This window comes from Pseudonaja textilis, chromosome 7, assembly GCF_049901715.1.
Source record: "Pseudonaja textilis isolate UNSWEBS1 chromosome 7, rPseTex1.2, whole genome shotgun sequence".
Lineage (NCBI taxonomy): Eukaryota > Metazoa > Chordata > Lepidosauria > Squamata > Elapidae > Pseudonaja > Pseudonaja textilis.
Window position 1 is genome coordinate 6,842,050 of NC_141996.1, and position 21,859 is coordinate 6,863,908.

The window sequence follows — 21,859 nt, forward strand, 5'->3', positions numbered from 1 at the left end:
TATTCTCGCTTTCTTTCCTCGCCATATATATTTCAACACAATTTTATTTAAATCTTCAAAATAGTCTTTTCCAAGCCTAATTGGCATTCTGGGCAGGATATTCATCTTGACAGTTGTAGATTTTCCCATTTCGCCAAATCTAACGCTATCTGCTGCTTAAGTTTGATATAATTATTCTCTTTTAGTGTACTGCATCTTGCTGTCAGATGTATCCCCAACTATTTAATCTTATTCGTTACCTGAATTTTCAATAGATCTGCCAGTTCTTCCTTTTGCCTTGATAGCATATTCTTTGTCAAGATCTTTGTCTTATCTTTGTTTATTTTCAAACCAGCCACTTTTCCACATGCCTCTATCTATTTTGATGCTGTTTCTAGTGGGTCTTCTAAAATGGAAACCAGATCATCTGCAAATGCTTGCAACTTAAATTCTTCCTGTTTAATTTTCATCCCTTTTATATCCTTTTCTTCTCTAATATTTTTGTTTAGCACTTCCAAAGTTAACACAAACAACAGAGGTGATAGTGGGCACCCTTGTCTTGTTCCTTTTCTTATATCAATAGGGTCTGTCAGTTCTCCCTGTATCATTACCTTTGCCGTTTGCTTATGATATATAACTTCTATTGCTTGAATAATTTTTTTAGCAAAGCCCATCTGTTCCAGATGTAATAACATGAATCGCCAATTCACATTATCAAATGCCTTCTGTGCATCTAGAAATATCAAAGCCATTTGTTTTTCAGAGTGTGCCTTGTAGTATTCCAAAGTGTCCAAGATTACTCTCATATTATCTTTAATTTGTCTCTTTGGCAGAAATCTATTTTGATCAGGATGGATAAAATTGTTTAAGTATTTTTTTAAGTCTTTCTGCCAATATTGAAGCAAAAATTTTATAATCTGCATTTAGTAAGGAAATTGGTCTATAGTTCTTGATTTGTAATGGATCGGCCTCCTCTTTTGGGACAAGTGTCATATAAGCTTCTGACCATGATTTAGGTATCTTCTTCTTTAACATAACTCATTCGAAACTTCTAGCAATGGAAGGTTCAACGATTCTTGTACCGTTTTGTAAAATTCTGCCGGAAGTCTATCTGGGCCTGGTGCCTTTCCATTATTTTGCTTCTTGAGTGCTTCAATTAACTCCATCATTGTTATATTGCTTTCTAACATTGTTTCAATCTCTTTAGGTATCTGGGGTAAATTAGCATTCTGTAAATACTGTTTAACTCTTTCCTCATCAATATTCTCTTGTGTGTATAGTACATAATAGTCTTGAATGATTTCCTTCTTCTCTTTACTATGATAGCAAACTTGGCCTTGGTCATCTATTAATTGCAATATTTTCCTTGATTCTTTCTCCTTTCTCAATTTATATGCTAACCATCTACCTGGTTTATTTGCATCTTCAAAATAGTTCTGTTTAGCACCTCTGATTTTCTGTGCTAATTCTTCTTTTTCTATTAGACCCATTTTATGTTTGATTACATCCATTTTTAACTTAATGTCTTTTTTTCTGTGGCATTTTCTGTGGCTCTTTTTCAAGTCCTTTATACTCATCCTCTAATGCCTTAGAGGCTAGTCTTTTCATGGTATTTATTTTCCTTGTATAGTCTACTGTCAAGCCTCTGGCATATGCCTGACATCCATTAAACTTTAGTTGACTCGGTTCTTGTATATAGATTTGAGCAGTAAATCTTCTGAACTGCAACTTAGTGTATAACAGTAAAGGTTCCCCTCGCACATTTGTGCTTGTCATTTTCGACTCTAGGCGGCGGTGCTCATATCCGTTACAAAGCCGAAGAGCCAGCGCTGTCTGAAGATGTCTCCATGGTCATGTGGCCAGCATGACTAAATGCCAAAGGTGCACGGAACACCGTTACCTTCTCACCAAAGAGGTCCCTATTTTTCTACTTGCATATTTACATGCTTTCGAAATGCTAGGTTGGCAGAAGCTGGGACCAGTAACGGGAGCTCACTCCATTATGCAGTGCTAGGGATGCAAACCGCTGAACTGCCGACCTTTCTGATCGCTAAGCTCAGCTTCTTGAGCCAATGCGCTCCTCTAATTTAGTATATAGCCCTTGTTCTTTGTGCCTCAAGCCAAGGAGGAAGAAACAGCTAAACCATGTAATCCAAGGAACACAAATCTTTTAATGCTTCTGTGTTTACTCTTTTCACCTACCACACACAACTCCCTCTGAAATTGTGTTGGCTTCCTTCCATTTATAACAACCAGGATGTCAACGCTTCTGATAAGAATGACTGGAAACCTATACACAATGCTGCCTTCTACGGCCGGCTAGGCTGCCTCCAGCTTCTTGTCCGATGGGGAGCTACATTAGACGATGCGGATAAAGATGGAAATCTTCCAGGTATGATAGGAGAAACATCCCAGTCATGCCAGAGGTGGTATTCAGCAGGTTCTGACCGGTTCTAGAGAACCGGTAGCAGAAATTTGGTGTAGTTCAGAGAACCGGCAAATACCACCTCTGACTGGCCCCTCTCCCATCTATTCTCTGCCTCCAGAGTCCCAGCTGGTCAGCTGGGTCTTCTTGGGTTGCCCTGGACAGGAGAATGGAGCTGGAAAGCAGGTTAGTGGGGTGGGAAGGGAATGGGGACTCCGCAGTAACCTTCCCCCAGGAGTGGGGCGAGAATGGGGATTTTGCAATATCCTTCCCTTGCCACACCCACCAAGCCATTCCCATCAAGCCACACCCGCAAATTTTACCTTGGTAGTAAAATTTTGGGAATCCCGCCACTGCTCAGAAGACACTGTTCCAAATTCCGAAAGGAAGAGCTTTCCCCATTTAGGGTAGAGTTTATCACACTTAGCAGGTTAAGTCCTAATCCCATTGAGGCCCACGGAGATTCTCAGTCACTCAGATCGTGGTTGTGTCAAAGGTGCTTTTTCAAAAGGGCAGGGGTGTCAAACTTGATTTCATTGAGGGGCGGCATCAGGGTTGTGTTTGACCTTGGGGGGGGGGGCAGGGAGGGCCTGGATGACTGGGTGGGCATGGCCAGCCTGAAGTCACTCATGTTGAGGTGGGGGGAAACGCCTGTGGCATCCCAAGCGCTCTGCCGGTGAAAATGGCCTCCATTTTCAGCTGTGATGGCCTCCTACAACCCTCTGCCAGCGAAAGCGAAGTTCAGAGGGGCGCACGCAGTCCTTACAAGCTCTGTTTTTGGCCAAGACAGCCTCCTACAACCCTCCATCATGAAAGCGGATTTCGGGGAGGTGCCCGGTGGCAGAGGTACCTCAGGCCGGTCCTTCGCAGTTTCCAGAGCGGCTCAGTGGGCCAGATCTAAGCAACCCATGGGCCGAATCTGGCTGCGGACCTTGAGTTTGAGAGACCCCTGTTCTTGGATTTGCCTTGAAGACATTTCATTTCTCATCCAAGAAGCTTCATCCGTTCTGTTTGGCCCCAGCTCAGACAAGTCGGTTTTCTTCCTGCCTGGCTTTCTTAAGGTGCAATTTTCACAACCATAGGCAGCTTTGGGGAAACACAACAGAGTGGACTATTTATTTATACTTCATATATCTTAACTGCCCATCTCCCTTAGATGGACAGACACTCACACACAAAACAAACACAAACACAAACACACACAAGAGCTTCTGATACTCTGCAGAGATTTCTACAATGTGGTATCTTATTTTGCAGTGGGATTACTCCCAGCAGGTTGCGTTGTTAACACAACTTATCTAAAATATGTCAGCTTGGGGAAAGTTTGGTCCAGATTAGGTTGTAGGTTCATACCTAGAGTCCTGCATCCAGTTTTGGTCACCACAGTATAAAAAAGATGTTGAGAAGGAATGCAGAGAAGAGCAACCAGGATGATTAGGGGATTGGAGACTAAAACATATGAAGAACAGTTGCAGGAACTGGGCTTGGCTAGTCTAGTGAAGAGAAGGACCAGGGGAGACATGATAGCATCTTCCAATGTTTGAGGGGCTGCCACAGAGAGGAGGAAGGGGTCCAGCTATTTTCTAAAGAGCCTGTAGGCCAGACAAGGAATAATGGGTGGAAACTGATCAAGGAGAGATTCAACCTGGAAATAAGGAGAAACTTTCTGACAGTGAGAACAATCAACCCATGGAACAGAAGTTGCCTTCGGAAGTTGTGGGAGCTTCATCACTTGAGACTTTCAAGAGGAGATTGGACTACCATTTATCAGAGTGATGTTGGGTCTCCTGCTTGGGTGGAGGAATTGGACTAGATGACCTACAAGGTCCCTTCCAACTCTGCTCATCTGTCACTGTCAGATTAGCTCAAATGTGTGACTCCTCTTCCTTATCGTCTCGTAGTTCACCTGGCTGCCATGGAAGGCCACCTGCACTGCTTTAAATATTTGGTGAGCAAAATGCCCACGTTGGTCCACGCCTTGAAAGCCCGGAATGACCACGGTGAGACCCCACGGGATCTGGCCACGAGGTTCTACAAGGAAAGCATCCTGGTGTACATGGACAGTCTAGAGGAGGAGGAGGAGGAGGACTCATCCTTGGACGAGGAAGAAAGTAGGTGGATGATGAACAAAATTGTGGAAGGGAGGGAAATTGTGAGGTTTGTTTTTATTCTTCTCAAATGCAGTTTTCTCACTTTTATTAGAACCTGCAACACACAGGATGCAGGTTTTTGTTTTAATTAAAGAAAAGAGTGCAAAGAACTAAGTCCTAGTAAGGACACCTCTGGAATACTGCATCCACAGTTCAACCCTGAGTTACAAAGGCCAGACAAGGAATAATGGATGGAAACTGAACAAGGAGACACTCAACCTAGAAATAAGGAGAAATGTTCTGACGGTGAGAACAATCAACCCATGGAACAGAAGTTGCCTTCAGAAGTTGTGGGAGCTTAATCGCTGGAGGCTTTCAAGAAGAGACTGGACTGCCATTTGTCAGAAATGGTGTAGGGTCTCCTGCTTGGGTGAGGGGTTGGACTAGATGACCTACAAGGTCCCTTCCAACTCTGTTAATCTGAATATAAATACTCTCTTCTACTACCTAGATAATGGTTGTAGCATTCTCTCTAGCCTACCAGATTATCCTTTTTGTTCTGACTCTGCTTCCCCACCCCCGATATCATATCTGATCATCACATTTCCCACTGAATGCTGGATGTATTCATCCATTCACATCATGCGTGTGTTAGATTTCAATTGCCAGACTATTTCTGCCAGTTGATAATTATATTATAATTATGTATACAAGGATGTACATGTATATCTCCAAACTAGACTGTGTTGTTTCTCTGTGCCACATAATATATATGGGTATATACATAATTTTGTATTTTTTGTCATGTTCATGTAGTTTATATTGGAGGTGGTGACCCTTTGACAGCTGTATGCAACGAAATTTCATTTTAATGTATGCCAATCAGTATACATTCGAAGTTTCAATAAAGTTATTATTCTATGCTATGCTATGCTGTGCTATGCTACGCTATGCTATGCTATGCTACTCTATGCTACGCTATGCTACTCTATGCTACGCTATGCTACTCTGATTCTATTTACGCTACTCTTATTCTATTCTAATTCTATTGTATTCTATGCTACTCTTATTCTATTCTACTCTACTCTTATTCTATTCTAATTTTACTATATTCTAGTCTAGTCTGGTCTGGTCTGGTCTGGTCTGGTCTGGTCTGGTCTAGTCTAGTCTAGTCTAAATTCCTATTCTGTTCTGTTCTATGTCATCAAGTCATTTATCAACTTCTAGCAATCTTATAGATAGCTTTTCTCCATGATGATCTCTCCCTGGCCTGGTCTTTCAGATCTTCCAATGGTAAACCAATGATCACTATAACTGTTTGAGACCTGAGCTCCACACAATGGGGTGAGCTCCAGTTCCTCGCTCCAGCTCGTGCAGTTTGAAAGCATGCAAATGCAAGTAGATAAATAGGTACCACTTCAGTGGGAAAGTAACAGTGTTCTCTGTGCACCTCGGCATATAGTCATGCCAGGCTACATGACCACAGAAGTGTCTTCGGACAAGGCTGGGTCCCTCAGCTAAGAGATGGAGATAAGCACCAACCCTAGAGTTGGACACAACTGGTCAGACCAGGTCACCTTGCAGACCAGAGACCCTGGGAAAATCCCCCAAAAAGTCAGCAGGAAAATTCCCCACCCCATTTTCCTACCGATCGATCATTGTTTATTTGTTCATGCAAGGAAAGCAGCAGAAGTCTTTTCTTTCTTTCCTTCAAACTCCGCCAGAAATGAGTCTTTGTGAGACTTGTCATGCTGGCGCAGCCTCTTGGAGCAGGAGGCCTTGCAGGGTCCCAAAGACTCATTTTTGGTGGAGTTTGGAGGAGAAAAAGAAAGACTTTTGCTGCTTTCCTTGCATGCAGCTAAAAGCAGCAGAAGAAAGAAGCAGCCTGGTGGCCAGGCCAGGCATATGGGGCAAGTTCTCCCCTCCCTCTTTCCTCCCTCCCCTTATTACTTCGTGTTGTTCGCAATGCAAGCGATGCAAGCCTTGTGTTCCTGCAGGCCATGTGGGCAGCACAGCCTTGTGTTCCTGTGCTGCCCGGATTAATTGCTTTGGGGGTGACATTTCTCTGTGGACCACCAACATTTTCTCATGGACCACCAGTGATCCCCAGCCCACCGGTTGGCAACCACTGGGTCAGAGGACATCTTTACCTTTACTTATCCCGGTTGCTCCTGGTTGTTGTCTTCTTCTTCTTCTTCTTCTTCTTCTTCTTCTTCTTCTTCTTCTTCTTCTTCTCTTCTTCTTCTTCTTCTTCTTCTTCTTCTTCTTCTTCTTCTTCTTCTTCTTCTTCCCCTTCCCTTCCCTTCCTTCCCCTTCCCTTCCCCTTCCTCTTCTTCTTCTTCTTCTTCTTCTTCTTCTTCTTCTTCTTCTTCTTCTTCTTCTTCTTCTTCTTCTTCTTCTTTCTTCTTCTTCTTCTTCTTCTTCTTCTTCCTTCCCTTCCCTTCCTTCCCTTCCTCTTCTTCTTCTTCTTCTTCTTCTTCTTCTTTCTTCTTCTTCTTCTTCTTCTTCTTCTTCTTCTTCTTCTTCTTCTTCTTCTTCTTCTTCTTCTTCTTCTTCTTCTTCTTCTTCTTCTTCTTCTTCTTCTTCTTCTTCCCTTCCCTTCCCCTTCCCCTTCCCTTCCCTTCCCTCTCTTCTTCTTCTTCTTCTTCTTCTTCTTCTTCTTCTTCTTCTTCTTCTTCTTCTTCTTCTTCTTCTTCTTCTTCTTCTTCTTCTTCCCTTCCCTTCCCTTCCCTTCCCTTCCCTTCCCCTTCCCCTTCCCTTCTTCTTCTTCTTCTTCTTCTTCTTCTTCTTCTTCTTCTTCTTCTTCTTCTTCTTCTTCTTCTTCTTCTTCTTCTTCTTCTTCTTCTTCTTCTTCTTCTTCTCATCTTCTTCTTCTTCTTCTTCTTCTTCTTCCACCTTTACATATTTGTTGGAAATTCTGACAACCTTGAGATGACTAGCTATTATGCCTGTCAAGCTGGGAAAGTTTAGATTAAAGAACATTTGATTTCCAAGTGCTAATATTTTTTTAGGCCAAGCTCCTGTGTACATCTCTCTAGAGATGATTCCGATTCATGGATTTCTTCTTTCTCTTTCTTTGCAAAGACTTAAGCTTTCCAGGGCATGATGCCGCTTTCAGAGGGGACCTGGACACCCTAAGAATGCTACTAGAAAATAAAATCATCAGCGTGAACGAGCGGGATGATCGAGGATCAACGCTGCTCCACAAAGGTCAGGGGAGCATCCCTTCTACGTAGAGCTGCTTTGAGACATTGCTTTAAGCTTTGATTTCTAAAGGGCTTCAGGCTCCCTTCTGATTTTTGTTTTAAGTTTATATGTTTATTTATTGACAGCGCTTCAGGGTACTTCCAGCCATAGTGCACTTCTCATAGCCAAGGGGGTTGCTATGCAGGTTTAATGCTTGTTAGCAGTCTCTACAAGAACCTCAACTACTAACAGTCAAAGCAAATGGATGGTGGTCAAGAAATAATGGCTGGAAACTAATCAAGGAGAGAAGCAACCTGAAATGAAGGAGAAACTTCCGAACAGTGAAGATAATTGATCAGTGCAACAGAATAGAATTGCAACAGAATTGCCTTCAGAAGTTGTGGGTGCTCTAACACGGAAGGTTTTTAAAAAGAGACTAGACAGTCAATTGTCTAAAATGGTATAGGGTCTCCTGCTTGAGCAGGGGGCTGGACTAGAAGACCTCCAAGGTTCCTTCCAATTCTATTCTATTCCTATTCTATTCTATTATATTTCTATTCTATTTCTGATTCTGTTCTGTTCTGTTCCTGATTCTCTTCTCTTCCTGATTCTCTTCTGTTCCTGATTCTATTCTATTCTATTCTGTTCTATTCTATTTTATACTATTCTATTCTTGATTCTCTTCTCTTCTATTTCGATTCTATTCTATTCCATTCCATTCTCAGTTTCTATTCTATTCTGTTCTGTTCTATTCTATTCCTGATTCTATTACGTTCTGTTCTCTTCCCGATTCTCTTCTCTTCTCTTCTCTACTATCTATTCTATTCTACTATTCTATTCCTGATTCTATTCTATTTCTATTCTATTCCATTCCATTCCATTTCAATCTCAGTTCCTATTCTATTCTATTCCTGATTCTCTTCTGTTCTCTTCCTGACTTTCTGCTCTTCTATTCCCTATTCTATTCTGTTCTGTTCTCTTCCTGATTCTCTCTTCTCTTCTCTTCTCTTCTCTTTTCTCTTCTATTTCCTATTCTATTCTGTTCTGTTCTCTTCCTGATTCTCTTCTCTTCTCTTCTATTTCCTATTCTATTCTGTTCTGTTCTCTTCCTGATTCTCTTCTCTTCTCTTCTATTTCCTATTCTATTCTGTTCTGTTCTCTTCCTGATTCTCTTCTCTCTCTCTTCTCTTCTCTTCTCTTCTCTCTCTCTCTTCTCTTCTCTTCCCTATTCTATTCTATTCTATTCTGTTCTGTTCTAAATTATTCCCCTGATTAAACAAGAGCACGAATGAAGCTTTAAGAGGCAAAAAGCAAATGAAGCATTGATGTTTTCTCTTGTCTCCCGCCAGCGGCAGGACAAGGTCATTTACATGTCTTAGAGTGGCTGATTAACCGGGAAGCCGACTGCAATATTGCCAATGATGCCGGGGAAACACCCAAGGATGTTGCAAAGAGGTGAGCGCGCTCTTCCGTCCACAAGAGATGAGCTAACATGGGCCATTTTCCTGCACGTTCAGCCGGCAGAGAGAGAGCACTTTAAGGGGTCGTCAGCATGGGGACAAGGAATGAGCAACAGCTGAGCCTGCGTTACCTGAGGCCAGGCGGTGGCCTGTTCCTTTTTTCTTTTTAACAGGCAATGGCAGCTGCTTCCATCTCCCCGCCCTCTCCCAAGCCAGCATGAACCAGATGCATTTGTGATGAAGGGGAAGTGTGGCAAGAACCCCTTAATAGGTTTAGCCTTGCGTGTGCATGTGCTGGATTGTTCCGGCAACGTACAGTGTCTCCATGAATTCAATCCATTGGGTGGTCATCTGTCTGTCTGTCAATCTCTTATCTACCTAGCTATCTATCATCTACCTATCATTTCAACTATCTATCTCTAACATCCTATCATCTATATCTACAGTATCATCTCTCCTTATCTATATCTATCATCTCTATTATCTGTCTGTCTGCCTCTTTAACATCCTATCTATATCTACAGTATCATCTCTCTGTTTATCTCTCTGTTTATCTATCTTTCTGTCTATCTATTTATCTGTCTGTCTGTCTGTCTGTCTGTCTGTCTGTCTATCTATCTCTATTTAACATTCTATCATTTATATCCACAGTATCATCTCTATCATCTCTCTCTATCATTTCTCTCTATTTAACATCCTATCATTTTATCTACAGTATCACCTGTCTCTTTATCTATCTAGTTAATCATCTCTATTATCTACCTACCTACCTACCTACCTACCTACCTACCTATCATATCTATCTATCTATCTATCTATCTATCTATCTATCTATCTATCATCTATTTCTCTCTATTTAACATCCTATCATTTTATCTACAGTATCACCTGTCTCTTTATCTATCTATATTTATCATTTCTATTACCTACCTATCTACCTACCTACCTATCATATCTATCTATCTATCTATCTATCTATCTATCTATCTATCTATCTATCTATCTATCCATTCTATCATCTATATCTACAGTATCATCTCTCTTTATCTATCATTTCCATTATCTGTCTGTCTCTAACATCCTATCATTATATCTACAGTATCATGTCTTTATCTATACCTATCACCTCTATTATCTATCTGTCTGTCTGTCTATCTAACTATTCATTTATTAACCAGTTTTTATTATTTTTATAACTAACTCAAGGCAGCAAACATATCCAATAATTCTTCCTCCTTTGTTTTCCCCACGACCACCCTGTGATGTGGATTGGGCTGAGAGAGAGGGACTGGCTCAAAGTCCATCTTTCATGGCTGTCAGGACTAGAACTCACAGTCTCCTGGTGATTGGCCCAAAATCACCCCACTGGCTTTCCTGCCAAAGGTGTTGTTTCCGAGGTCATGTAATGGGTGTGTGTGTGTGTGTGTGTCTCACAATTTATGGAGATTCTCAAGTCACCCAGGTCACGGTCTGTAGAGTTGTAATTGCAGGAATGTTCCAATCTCGGATGGCAAACCTCAGATAAAGAATGTTTCCAAGCAAATACAACTCAGGTAAACAAAGTCACTAATCTAAAGGAGGAATAGAGAGAGGAAGTAAACATGTGTTAGACTTTAACTAGAGATAATTAATTGTATTAATTACTGTGCTAAACAGCAACGAAAGTTAAGCAGTAACCAAAGTTAACCAATGATGGAGAATAACTAAAAACGTGTATAAATGCAAGACTAGACTCCAATAAAGATCATCATGATTCAGTTGTTCATGATCAAACAACTCGACTACCTCATCATTACAACAATGGTTGTCCCAAAGGTGCTTTTTAGAGAGGCAACTGGACTTTCTTGAAGACGTTTCGCTTCTCATCCAAGAAGCTTCTTCAGTTCCGACTCAACCGAAGACCTGAAGGAAACACACACACCCCCGGATGAGAAGCAAAAGATCTTCAAGGAAAAATTATGAAAGTCCAGTTGCCTCTTGAAAAAGCACCTTTCGGACAGGTGCTTCAGGTTTTGAAGATAGATGGGACCTGGTTTCCCATTGCCTTCTTCCAAGGTGCATTTTTTTTCCCACTTCTTAAGTCTTGCTACACCTCTGTGAAATCTACATGTTCCCCCATCCAAATATTAACAGATTAACAGATTTGGAAGGGACCTTGTAGGTCATCTAGTCCAACCCCCCCCCGCCCAAGCAGGAGACCCTACATCTCTCCTCCTGACATATGGCAGTCCAGTCTCCTCTTGAAAGCCTCCAGGGATGAACCTCCCACAACTTCCGAAGGCAACTTCTGTTCCATGGGTTGATTGCTCTCGCTGTCAGAAAGTTTCTCCTTATTTCCAGGTTGAATCTCTCCTTGGTCAGTTTCCATCCCTATTACCCAGCGTCTGATCCCGCTTAGCTTCCAGGACAGATAAAGTTATCCTGGTGATTCCCAAAGTTTACCCAGCCAAATCCAATTCCGATCGCTATGCTTGTAAGCATTTAAATAGACCACCTTAAGGGGGAGGGCTACCTCTGAATATAAGAGCGGAAATTAGAACTGGGATGAGAATTCGTTGTTTCTTTCGTTTCCCAGGTTTGCTCAGCTGGCTGTGGTGGCGTATCTGAAAAACAAGATGGGAAATGACTCCGATTTGGAAATCGACATAAAAGACCCAACTTTTTTTGAACATCATGGTGTGGAAGGGAGCACAGATAGCAAGGGAGATCTGAAGGAAAACAAGCAAGAGAAAATCGATGCTCGGGGTAAGTGTCAGCCTCCCTTCTTCTGCTTGTCTCTTTCCCACTGCCACAGAAACGGGGAGACGGAAGAATAATTGGACTTTGGGTGGTGGGGGAAGAGTGCTGGAGGTTGAAGTTGGTGAATTGCAAAAATTGGGGTGCTTTCTTGATTATGCTTACTTGCTTTACTGCGCAGATGTAGCTTCTATTCTCTTGTGATGACCTGGGGTGTGGCACAAAGGCAACACAGTCACATAAGTAAGAAGAGTCCCTTTAATACCGCCAACTTTGCCCCCAATGTCCATTTAACTTCGGCTGGAGAAAAAAAAAAACTCTCCCCAAAACAGTTTTTAAGGGGAGGAAATTCAGTCCGAAACAGGGTAAACACAAACTGTAACTTAAAAGTCCAAACAACCAAACTGAAGTAATTAGTTCGGCAGGGCAGGAGAAGGAATTGCAGACTTGAAAGGCCAACAAAACACACACAGTTGGGAAGATGCCAGGAACCCAGATAAGCCTTGACAATGACAGATAACTCACGATTTGCTTCCAACAACTTTGCTTTGTGTTCCCAGCTGCAGCTAATGAAGGGAATCAGGGCCCTTTCCTCCCCCATAAGCCATGCAACTCATGTTGCTTCCTTCTCTGTTCCTCCATGTGCCCTAGGATGAAGAGGGGGTGGACCTGGGCCTTTCTCTGAACTCCCTTTCCCTTGCTCTACCTCTCCCTTGCTCTACCTCTCCCCTGCTCTGCCCAGCCGGACTTTGCCCTTCCTCAGTTTCTTCCACAGCCACTGGAGCCACACTCCCACTCCCTGTCAGGTGCTCAACCTCCCCCTCGGAATCAGACTCCAACAGGGGCATGACATTACTCTAGGCCAAGGTCAACCATCTTGGCATACCAGATGTGTGAAACGTCACCTGAAGACGCACCCACATGACATTATGCACACCTCAGATTGGATGGCCAGTTTGAACTATTGGGGTTGAGGACATGGGATAACTTTCTATATGTAATTTTCACACGTATTGCCTCAGATCTTGTATTTCTTCTGATGCTAATTCAGTAAAAGTCCTTTTCTCTATAACAATGGAATCTAAGGTTTTCTTTCTTGGATTTTGAATGGAGGTACTACACCTGACAGTAAGTCCAAGACTTTCTTAGTAAAGATATTTTTTTTGTGACATTTTTCACCTGAGAGTTGGAAAGTCACTGGAAGAGAATGTAATAAACTTCCAGCCTTCAGGTAGTCCTCGACTTACAGCCATCAATGAACCCCAAAATTGTGACAATCAGAACCGAAAAAGCTTCTTGGATGAGAAGTGAAACATCTTTAAAGAAAAGAAAAGAAAAATAATAAGAAAGTCCACTTGCCTTTGAACTATTCAATCAATTTAGTTTATTACAGTCATAGACCAGAGACCAGAACAAATAAAAACACTCAGTAAATGTCCAATCAAACATTCTAGTATAAAATAATACATAATGGGTAGGCTTCCTGTTGGGTATAAGTTGAGGATTACTGGATTATGACAGCAAACGAAAGAAAGAGAATAAGAAAAATATAAACTCTCGAAGACTTAATATGTTAAATTGATTCAAGTCATCTTAACTCTTGGTAAAAATCATTTCAGGAAAGGTAGTCCTCGACTTACAACAGTTCGTTTAGTGACCATTCGAAGTTACGGCACTGCAAAAAGGGACTTATGACCCTTTTCCACACTTATGACCATTACAGCATCCCTGTGGTTCACGTGATCAAAATTCAGATGGACTCCTATTTATGACGCTTGCAGTGTCCCGGGGACATGCGATCCCCTTTTGCGACCTTTCGACAAGCAAAGTCCATGGGGAAGTTGGATTTGCTTCAAAACCGTGTGACTAATTTAACAGCTGCGGTGATTCCCTTAACAGGTGTGCCAAGAAAAGTCGTAAAATGGGCATAAAACTCGCTGAACAACTGTCTCACTTGGCAACATAAATTTTGGGCTCAAATGTGGTCATAGGTTGAGGTCCACCTGTATGGTATCCTAAAGGAATCCACAGTTCAGCGGAATCAGCCATTGGGAGCAGTGGTGCAATTCAATCAGTGTAACAACTGGTGCAGTGAGTGCGGGCTTCGCGCACGCATGCATTTTTGTTGTCCTCCGGCAGCAGCCTGTGGAGCTGGCAGCAAAGTCGGACAGCGGGGAGGAACATGGGCCAGTCCGGGAGTCTGGGAAGGACTTGGGTGAGGGATCTCTGCCCGACACAGAGATAGGGCCAGGGCCAACTGAGAGTTATGTGCTGACTCTGGAGCCTCCAGAATCTGACATCAGCTAGGTAGAGGAACAGCGGGAGCCTGTTCCCAGTGTGTGCTTGTGCAGAGCTGCCAGAAGGCAAGAACAGTTAAGACAAAAGGGGCGATTTGGGAGTAAGGCTTGGAGATGTTTGGCCCCTCCCATAAGACATAAAGGAGGAGCAAAGGGACATGAGCCTTTGCAGGAAGCAACTTTGTTTGTTCTGGTTGGTTTCAAAACTAAAGCTCTGTGATGACTTTGTGCTCTGTTTGGCCTTGTACAGCTAACTGGCAATTTAGTTGCTGGCAGCATTTCAAGGGAGATAAAGGTGGGGGCTTATCAGCCTTATCCCAAAAGACTGTGGCAGACTTCAGCTGGACTATTCATAAACTATTTTGGGACTCATTATGGGCTGTGAATGCATATAATTCACAGCTGTTGAAATAAAACAAAAGGTTTTTGGCAACAGCATGTGATTGTTACTGTCTCAGGAACCCTTGGTCAGAACAGTTTTGCACACGCGCCCAGCATTTTAAAAAAAGACCATTTTTTAGCTATAATACTTAACTTCTGCTGCAGCCCCAGTGAGTAAAACAGCTGATGTGCAACAAACAGCTGCGTGAATCAGCTGTGCTCAGAAACAAGGAAATAAAGCACGGGAAATGATCGCCAGAACTACCAGTTCACTTAAACCGTTCCAAACCGGCAGAATCTCACCTGATTGTGAGGCTTCACGGAATGCCGTGACTCTAATTCGCTTTCGGAGACTTTTGCTTAAATAGTTGGCGTTGTCGCTTCTGGTTTGGCTCTGGTTTGAAACATTAAAAAGCTCTAGATTTTTTTTTTAAAAAAACAACCCCTCTCTTGCAGAAAGAGCCTACCAGAAAGTGGAAGAGTTGCAAGGTCTTCTAGAAATGGCGATCAGCAACTTCAAGCAGCTTGGAGGCATCACTCCTCAGGAAAGGCAGGCCAAACTCGAAGAGAAAAGGTTCGAAAGGTAAGGGTGTTTTTTTTTTTTTTCAAGTGGCTGAAAAGTTCATTAGCATTGTATTCTACAATGCTTGCATCCATGAGAGCCAATCTGGTGCAGTGGTTAAGGTGCCTGTCTAGGAACTGGTAGACGGTGAGTGAAAGCTGGTTGGTCAAATCACCAGGCGATGGTGAGTTCTAGTCCTGCCCTAGGCATCGAAGCTGGCTATATGACTTGGGGCCAGTCACCAAGAAACTCTTAGTTCCACTTTGGATATGACAGCCAGGTGGCTAATTTGAGGCCAATCACCAGCAGATGGTGAGTTCTAGTTCTGTTCTAGGCATGAAAGCTAGTTGGGTTGTACTGAGATGTTGAGTTCTAGTTCCACCTTAGACATAAAAAGCCAGCTGGCTGATTGAGGGCTAATTACCAGGAGATGGAGAGTTCTAGTCCTGCCCTAGGCATCGAAGCTGGCTGTATGACTTTGGGCCAGTCAACAGGAGATTCTGAGTTCTAGTTTCACCTTAGACATGAGAGCCAGCTGGCTAATTCAGGGCCAATCACCAGGAGACAGTGAGTTCTAGTTCCACCTTAGACATGAAAGCCAGCTGGCTAATTCAGGGCCAGTCAGCAGGAGACTCTGAGTTCTAGTTCCACCTTAGACATGAAAGCCAGCTGGCTAATTCAGGGCCAATCACCAGGAGACAGTGAATTCTAGTTCCACCTTAGGCATGAGACCCAGCTGGCTAATTCGGGGCCAATCACCAGGAGACATTGAGTTCTAGTTCCACCTTAGACATGACAGCCAGCTGGCTAATTCGGGGCCAATCACTAGGAGATGGTGAGTTCTAGTCCTGCCCTAGGCATGAAAGCCAGCTGGGTGACTTTGGGTCAATCTCCAGGAGATGGTGAGTTCTAGTTCCATCTTAAGCATGAAAGCTGGCTGGCTGATTTGAGGCCAACCAACAGGAGAGGGTGAGTTCTAGTTCCACCTTAGACATGAGAGCCAGCTGGCTAATTCGGGGCCAATCACCAGGAAACAGTGAATTCTAGTCCTCCCCAAGGCATGAAAGCCAGCTGGGTGACTTTGGTCTGGTCACTCTCTTGCAGCCCATCCCACCTCATAGGGCTGCTGTGAGGAAAACACGAGGAAGAAAGTATCAGGTATGTGTTCTCTACCTTGGATAAAAATCTAATACAGCCACGGCTCCATCATCTCAACTCCCTTGAATGTCAAAATCCCCCTTATGGGTGGATTAGAGTTCATAGTTGCAACCATCCTCCATGACTGGAAGACTAAAAAATACTTGGTGAGGTAAGAAATTCACCAGGCTTTAAAATGTGCCAAGACTCTTTTTTGTGTGGTTATCAATAACAGAGTGATTACTCTTCCTTCATAATAGAAATAATTCACTTCTTAAAGAAATTGTTGCATTGCTGCCCTCTGCCGGTTGACTAAAACAATCACACACCCCATTAAACTGAGTTAGACATGAAAGATTCTGTTACTCTAGCCTGGATCAATAAAGTAGAATTCTAGACAAATCTGTGGAGTCATTGTTTTTATTTGGCCTACCTCAAGAGGCTAACATTGGTCTTGAAATCTGGACTATGTTTCCTTCTTATGAATTAGAGTAGACACAATCCAAGTTTCTTTCTCTGATTCCAGGGCTTAAAGCGTACTATTTTTTTTCCGGTAACCATAGTCTTTACAACATCATCTTCAAAGCTTACATGCCTGAGGCAGGACTAGAACTCAGTCACCTGGCACTTGGCCCAGGGTCATTCAACTGGCTTTCATGCCTAAGGCAGGACTAGAACTCACAGTCACCTGGCGCTTGGCCCAGGGTCATTCAACTGGCTTTCATGCCTGCGGCAGGACTAGAACTCACAGTCACCTGGCGCTTGGCCCAGGGTCATTCAACTGGCTTTCATGCCTGAAGCAGGACTAGAACTCACAGTCACCTGGCGCTTGGCCCAGGGTCATTCAACTGGCTTTCATGCCTGAGGCAGGACTAGAACTCACAGTCACCTGGTTTCTAAGCTAGCATCTTAACCACTACTCCAAACTTCTGTATCAGTGCCAAATCTTAGCGCCCAGCTGGGATCCCTTTTCTTCCATTTCCAAATTGAGGATGTATTGCACTATGTGAAGGATCCATGCGATCACCTTTTGGGATCTTCTGACCAGCAAAGTCAGTAGGGAAGCCAGATTCACTTTACAACCATGTTACTAACTGCACAGCTACAGCCATTCACTTAACGTCAAGAGAAAGGTTGCAAAATGGCCAAAGTCACAAAACAAACTGTCCTTGGTTAGCAACCAAAATTTTGGGCTCCGGAGCATCTTCTGAAGCTGGTTTTGGTCTGGCTCTCAAAAGGACCGTCTCTGAGCTCAACGGGCAACTGGAATATGAGCAGATGCGACGGGAGAAGTTGGAAGCGCAACTGGACGAAGCCCGAGCAGAAATTGGAAAACTTAAAAAGCTACAAGAAAAAAATGAGATGTCTTCAACCCATAAGCTCTCTGTGGCGAGTATCATTTTTCTTTTAGATAAATTGTGATTGTTGGCATTGTTGATAACTGGATATATGGGTCACTTAAAAAAAACAAATCCTGTGATTCTGTGTTCAAACTACAGGAATGGTTGACATCTGAATTTTCTGAGATGATCCAAGAGATACAGATAGATAATCAGAGTTGGAAGGGACCTTGTAGGTTATCTAGTCCAACCCCCTACTTTAGCAGGAGACCCCACACCATTTCTGACAAATGGCAGTCCAGTCTCTTCTTGAAAGCTTCCAGTGATGAAGCTCCCACAACTTCCAAGGGCAACTTCTGTTCCATTGGTTGATTGTTCTGTCAGAAAGTTTCCAGGTTGAATCTCTCTTTGTTCGGTTTCCAGCTATTAATTCTTGTCTGGCCTTCAGATGCTTTAGAAAATAGCTTGATCCCTTCCTCCCTGTCGCAGCCCCTCAAATATTGGAAGACTGCTATCATGTCTCCCTTGGTCCTTCTCTTCACTAGACTAGCCATTCCCAGTTCCTGCAACTGTTCATCATATATTTTAGCCTCCAGTCCCCTCATCCTCCTGGTTGCTCTTCTCTACACTTTTTTAGAGCCTCAACATCTTTTTTATAGTGTGGTGACCAAAACTGGATGCAGTACTCTAGGTCTTACTAAGGATTTATAGAGTGATATTATAACTTCACTTGATCTTGATTGTATCCTTCTATTAATGAAATTTAGGATTGCATTATATTTTTTGGCTGCTGCTGCACAATGCTGACAAGTTTTAAGTTTCTGGGTGTTACCCTAAAAGAGGATCTGACCTGGGGGTGCTCACATTGCAGCCCTGGTCAAAAGGGCCCAGCAGAGATTGTATTACCTGAGACTTCTCAGGAAACAACTGAATGAAAAACTGCTGGTGACCTTCTACCACTGCAGCATAGAGCAGAGGTCTCCAATCTTGGCCAATTTAAGACTTGTGGACGTCAACTCCCAGAGCGAAACTGACTGAGGAATTCTGGGAGTTGAAGTCCACAAGTCTTAAAGTGGCCAAGGCTGGAGACCCCTGGCATAGAGAGCATTTTAACATACTGCACCTCTGTATGGTTTGCCAATTTGCACAAGGGCAGATAGGACAGCACTCCAGAGGGTTAACGTCATTGCCCAGAGGGTCATTGGTTGCCTTCTCCCCTCTTTGGAAGAGCTTTATAGCTCCCGCTACCTTAAGAAAGTTCAAAACATTCTCAAAGATCCATCTCATCCTGGGAACCTTTTTTTTTTAACTATTACTATCTGGCAGACAGTAGAGATAATAAAAACAAGGACAGATCGGCTGAAAAACAGATTCTATCCCAGCGCGGTTACACTATTAGATTCTACTGTATAGTGCAATATTAATACAATATTAGGGGTTTTCAATTCAGTTGTATAGAATATGAAGGATGTGTATTTGTGTTTTATTTTCATAGTCATAATGTACACTGAAGATAGTATTTAATTTCACTGTACGAGGTGCAATAACAATAAAGTGAAGTGAAGTGAAGTGAAGTAAAGTGTAAAGTAAAGTAAAGTAAAGTAAAGTGTAAAGTAAAGTAAAGCAAAGTGTAAAGTAAAGTAAAGTAAAGTAAAGTAAAGTATAAAGTAAAGTAAAATAAAGTGTAAAGTAAAGTAAAGTGTGAAGTAAAGTGTAAAGTAAAGTAAAGTAAAGTAAAGTGTAAAGTAAAGTAAAGTAAAGTAAAGTAAAGTAAAGTAAAGTAAAGTAAAGTAAAGTAAAGTAAAGTAAAGTAAACTTTCAATGTCATTTATCACCCGAAGCAGAGAGTGGTGTTAATTCCTAATGTCGCTTGCAGGAGTCATTGGATTTCTTGAAAGAAGAGCCTGATTTACACACAGCCGCCTCCGATTTGCCTAAAGTGAGTTTTGACACCAAGAAAGAGAAGAGATTGAAAAAAAGACCCCTCTTCGGCCCTGGAGGTGTGATTGTAAAAAGATTCTAAGAAAGACAAGGAGGAAATAAAAGTAAGCATTTTACTCAAAGGGAAATCAAGTTCAGTCGCCTTCCCAGACAACCCTAAGCACAAAAGAAGGTTAACTTACAATGCCACCTCCTTAACTAGATAAAGCACATCTGTTTATGGCATCATAAATATATTGCCTTGTCAGAATCTGAAGTAACGTATAACCTGTCCATATGCACGGATCCACCTGTCGGAACGCAAGTTACATCTAAGTGTGCACACGTTTTGATTTAAGCAGGCATTTTATGGGCCCCATAGCCTAAATCACCTTTCTCCTTCCAAATCCAGATTAATCCAGACTAATCGAACATTGGTTTTGTGCAACCTTTTAAACATAGAAAACACTGCAGCCCTCAGAATGTAATTCTAGCAATTTTGGGAATCATGGATTTAACCCGTTTTGAGGAAAGGCTGCCTCCAAAACCAGGTTGCCATTACGGATAAAGGTTTTTAAAATGCACTGCTAATTACGATACACTGGCTTGTTATTAAAGACTAACTTTTTTTTTAAAAAAAAAAGAAAAGCTCTGATGCTGATGTTTGCCCCTTAGCCAAGGCTCAATGACATATCTACTGTACGATGAATACACTAATAAATGGAATGGTTTAATATGAGTGGTGCATTTGTTGTATTTTACATCAGCAAGTCCAAGAACTGCAGCAGAAATGGGCAAAAATACAAGATTTGTTTTTCTTCTACATGGTGAAACTTCTTTTAAAAGGGGGCGGGGGGAGAAATGGGCTTACAGGAATTCAAAGAAATTGTTGAAGGCCATCTTGGTGAAATGAGATGTGTTGGTTTACTGTTGTGGCCTGTCGGTCACTGGCCCCTCCAGCAGCCGAATCAGATGCGAGTTGGAGGCGTGGGAGTTAGGGTTAGCAGAGTGGAAATCGATGGGCCGGTCCTTGGGACGGAAGAGCCACCGCTGCTAGTGAAGCCCCACCCTAGCTCTGGGGATAAAAGGCAGGGGGCAGAGATAAAAAGATGTGGCAGATAATTATTCATCCCCCTGCTGGAGACTTTTTGGTCTGCGGAGAGAGAGAGAGAGAGAGGGAGAGAGGGAGGGTGGGAGGGAGAGAAAGAGATGGAGAGATAGAGGGAGAGAGAGAGGGAGGAGAGGGGAGGGAGGGAGGGAGAGATGGAGAGAGGGAGGAGAAAGAGGGAGGGAGAGAGAGAAAGGGAGGGAGAGGGAGAGAGGGAGGGCGGAGGGAGAGAAAGAGATGGAGAGAGAGAGGGAGAAAGTGGGAGGGAGAGAGAGAGGGAGAGAAAGAGATGGAGAGAGAGAGGGAGAACGAGGGAGAGAGAGAGGGAGGGAGGGAGAGAGGGAGAGAGAGAGAGGGAGAGAGAGGGAGAGCGGGAGGGAGAGAAAGAGATGGAGAGAGAGAGGGAGAAAGTGGGAGGGAGAGAGAGAGGGAGGGAGAGAGAGGGAGGGAGGGAGAGATGAGAGGAGGGAAATGGAGAGAGAGGGGGAGGGGGGAGAGAGGGAGGGAAAGAGATGGAGAGAGGGAGAGGGAGAGAGGGAGGGGGAGGGAGGGGAGGAGAGAGGGAGGGGGGGAGGGAGAGAGAGGGAGAGAGGAGAGAGAGGGAGGAGAGGGAGAGAGGGAGAGGGAGAGAGAGGGAGGGGGAGGGAGAGAGGGAGGGAGAGGAGGGAGAGAGAGGGAGAGAGGAGAGAGAGGGAGGGAGAGGGAGAGAGGGAGAGAGAGATGGAGAGAGGCAGGAGGGGGAGAGGGAGGGAGAGAGGGAGGGAGGGAGAGGGAGGCAGGGAGAGAGAGGGAGAGAGGGAGAGAGAGGGAAGGAAGGAAGGGGGGGATTTTTTTACCAGGGCTGCTGGCACTCCTAATAAAGGGAATATTTGCTTAACTACAAAGGGTTTGTTGTTTGATAGCCGGGTGAGAACATTTACAAAGTGTAAAGAAGGGACTGAACAACCAAGGAACTCTGGAAATTTGCAGCCAAGTAGAAAATCCAGAGGTGAACTCCAGGGGGCAGTAGATACCCAATATTAAAACAGAGGCATTCACTTCCAAGTATTTCAGTTTATAAAATTCAAAGCCACAAGAATGACTTCTGAAGCAAATTCAGCTTCCCGGTGCTTTGGGGCTGCTCTCCCAACCCACCTCCCTTCAACAAGTCAAAGTCAAAGATTCAATTATTTCTCCAACAGCTGGAAAGCACAAGGGAAGACGGAGACCGTTCGATAGAACTACGAAACACAATACTG

At 43.3% G+C, this 21,859-nt stretch overlaps 1 protein-coding gene across 1 annotated transcript in view; it reads left to right on the plus strand.

The window, feature by feature from the left end:
- Nucleotides 1-20,252, plus strand: part of LOC113440395 (ankyrin repeat domain-containing protein 42) — a 29,026-nt gene extending 8,774 nt beyond the window's left edge. The window contains exons 5-12 of the mRNA XM_087936942.1: nucleotides 2,236-2,371; nucleotides 4,306-4,515; nucleotides 7,579-7,704; nucleotides 9,030-9,135; nucleotides 11,716-11,885; nucleotides 15,011-15,137; nucleotides 17,492-17,642; nucleotides 19,470-20,252. Of these exons, the coding sequence (XP_087793068.1) occupies nucleotides 2,236-2,371; nucleotides 4,306-4,515; nucleotides 7,579-7,704; nucleotides 9,030-9,135; nucleotides 11,716-11,885; nucleotides 15,011-15,137; nucleotides 17,492-17,642; nucleotides 19,470-19,616 (1,173 nt within the window). The 3' untranslated portion in view covers nucleotides 19,617-20,252. The remainder of the gene's footprint in view (nucleotides 1-2,235; nucleotides 2,372-4,305; nucleotides 4,516-7,578; nucleotides 7,705-9,029; nucleotides 9,136-11,715; nucleotides 11,886-15,010; nucleotides 15,138-17,491; nucleotides 17,643-19,469) is intronic.
- Nucleotides 20,253-21,859: the final 1,607 nt, after the last annotated feature.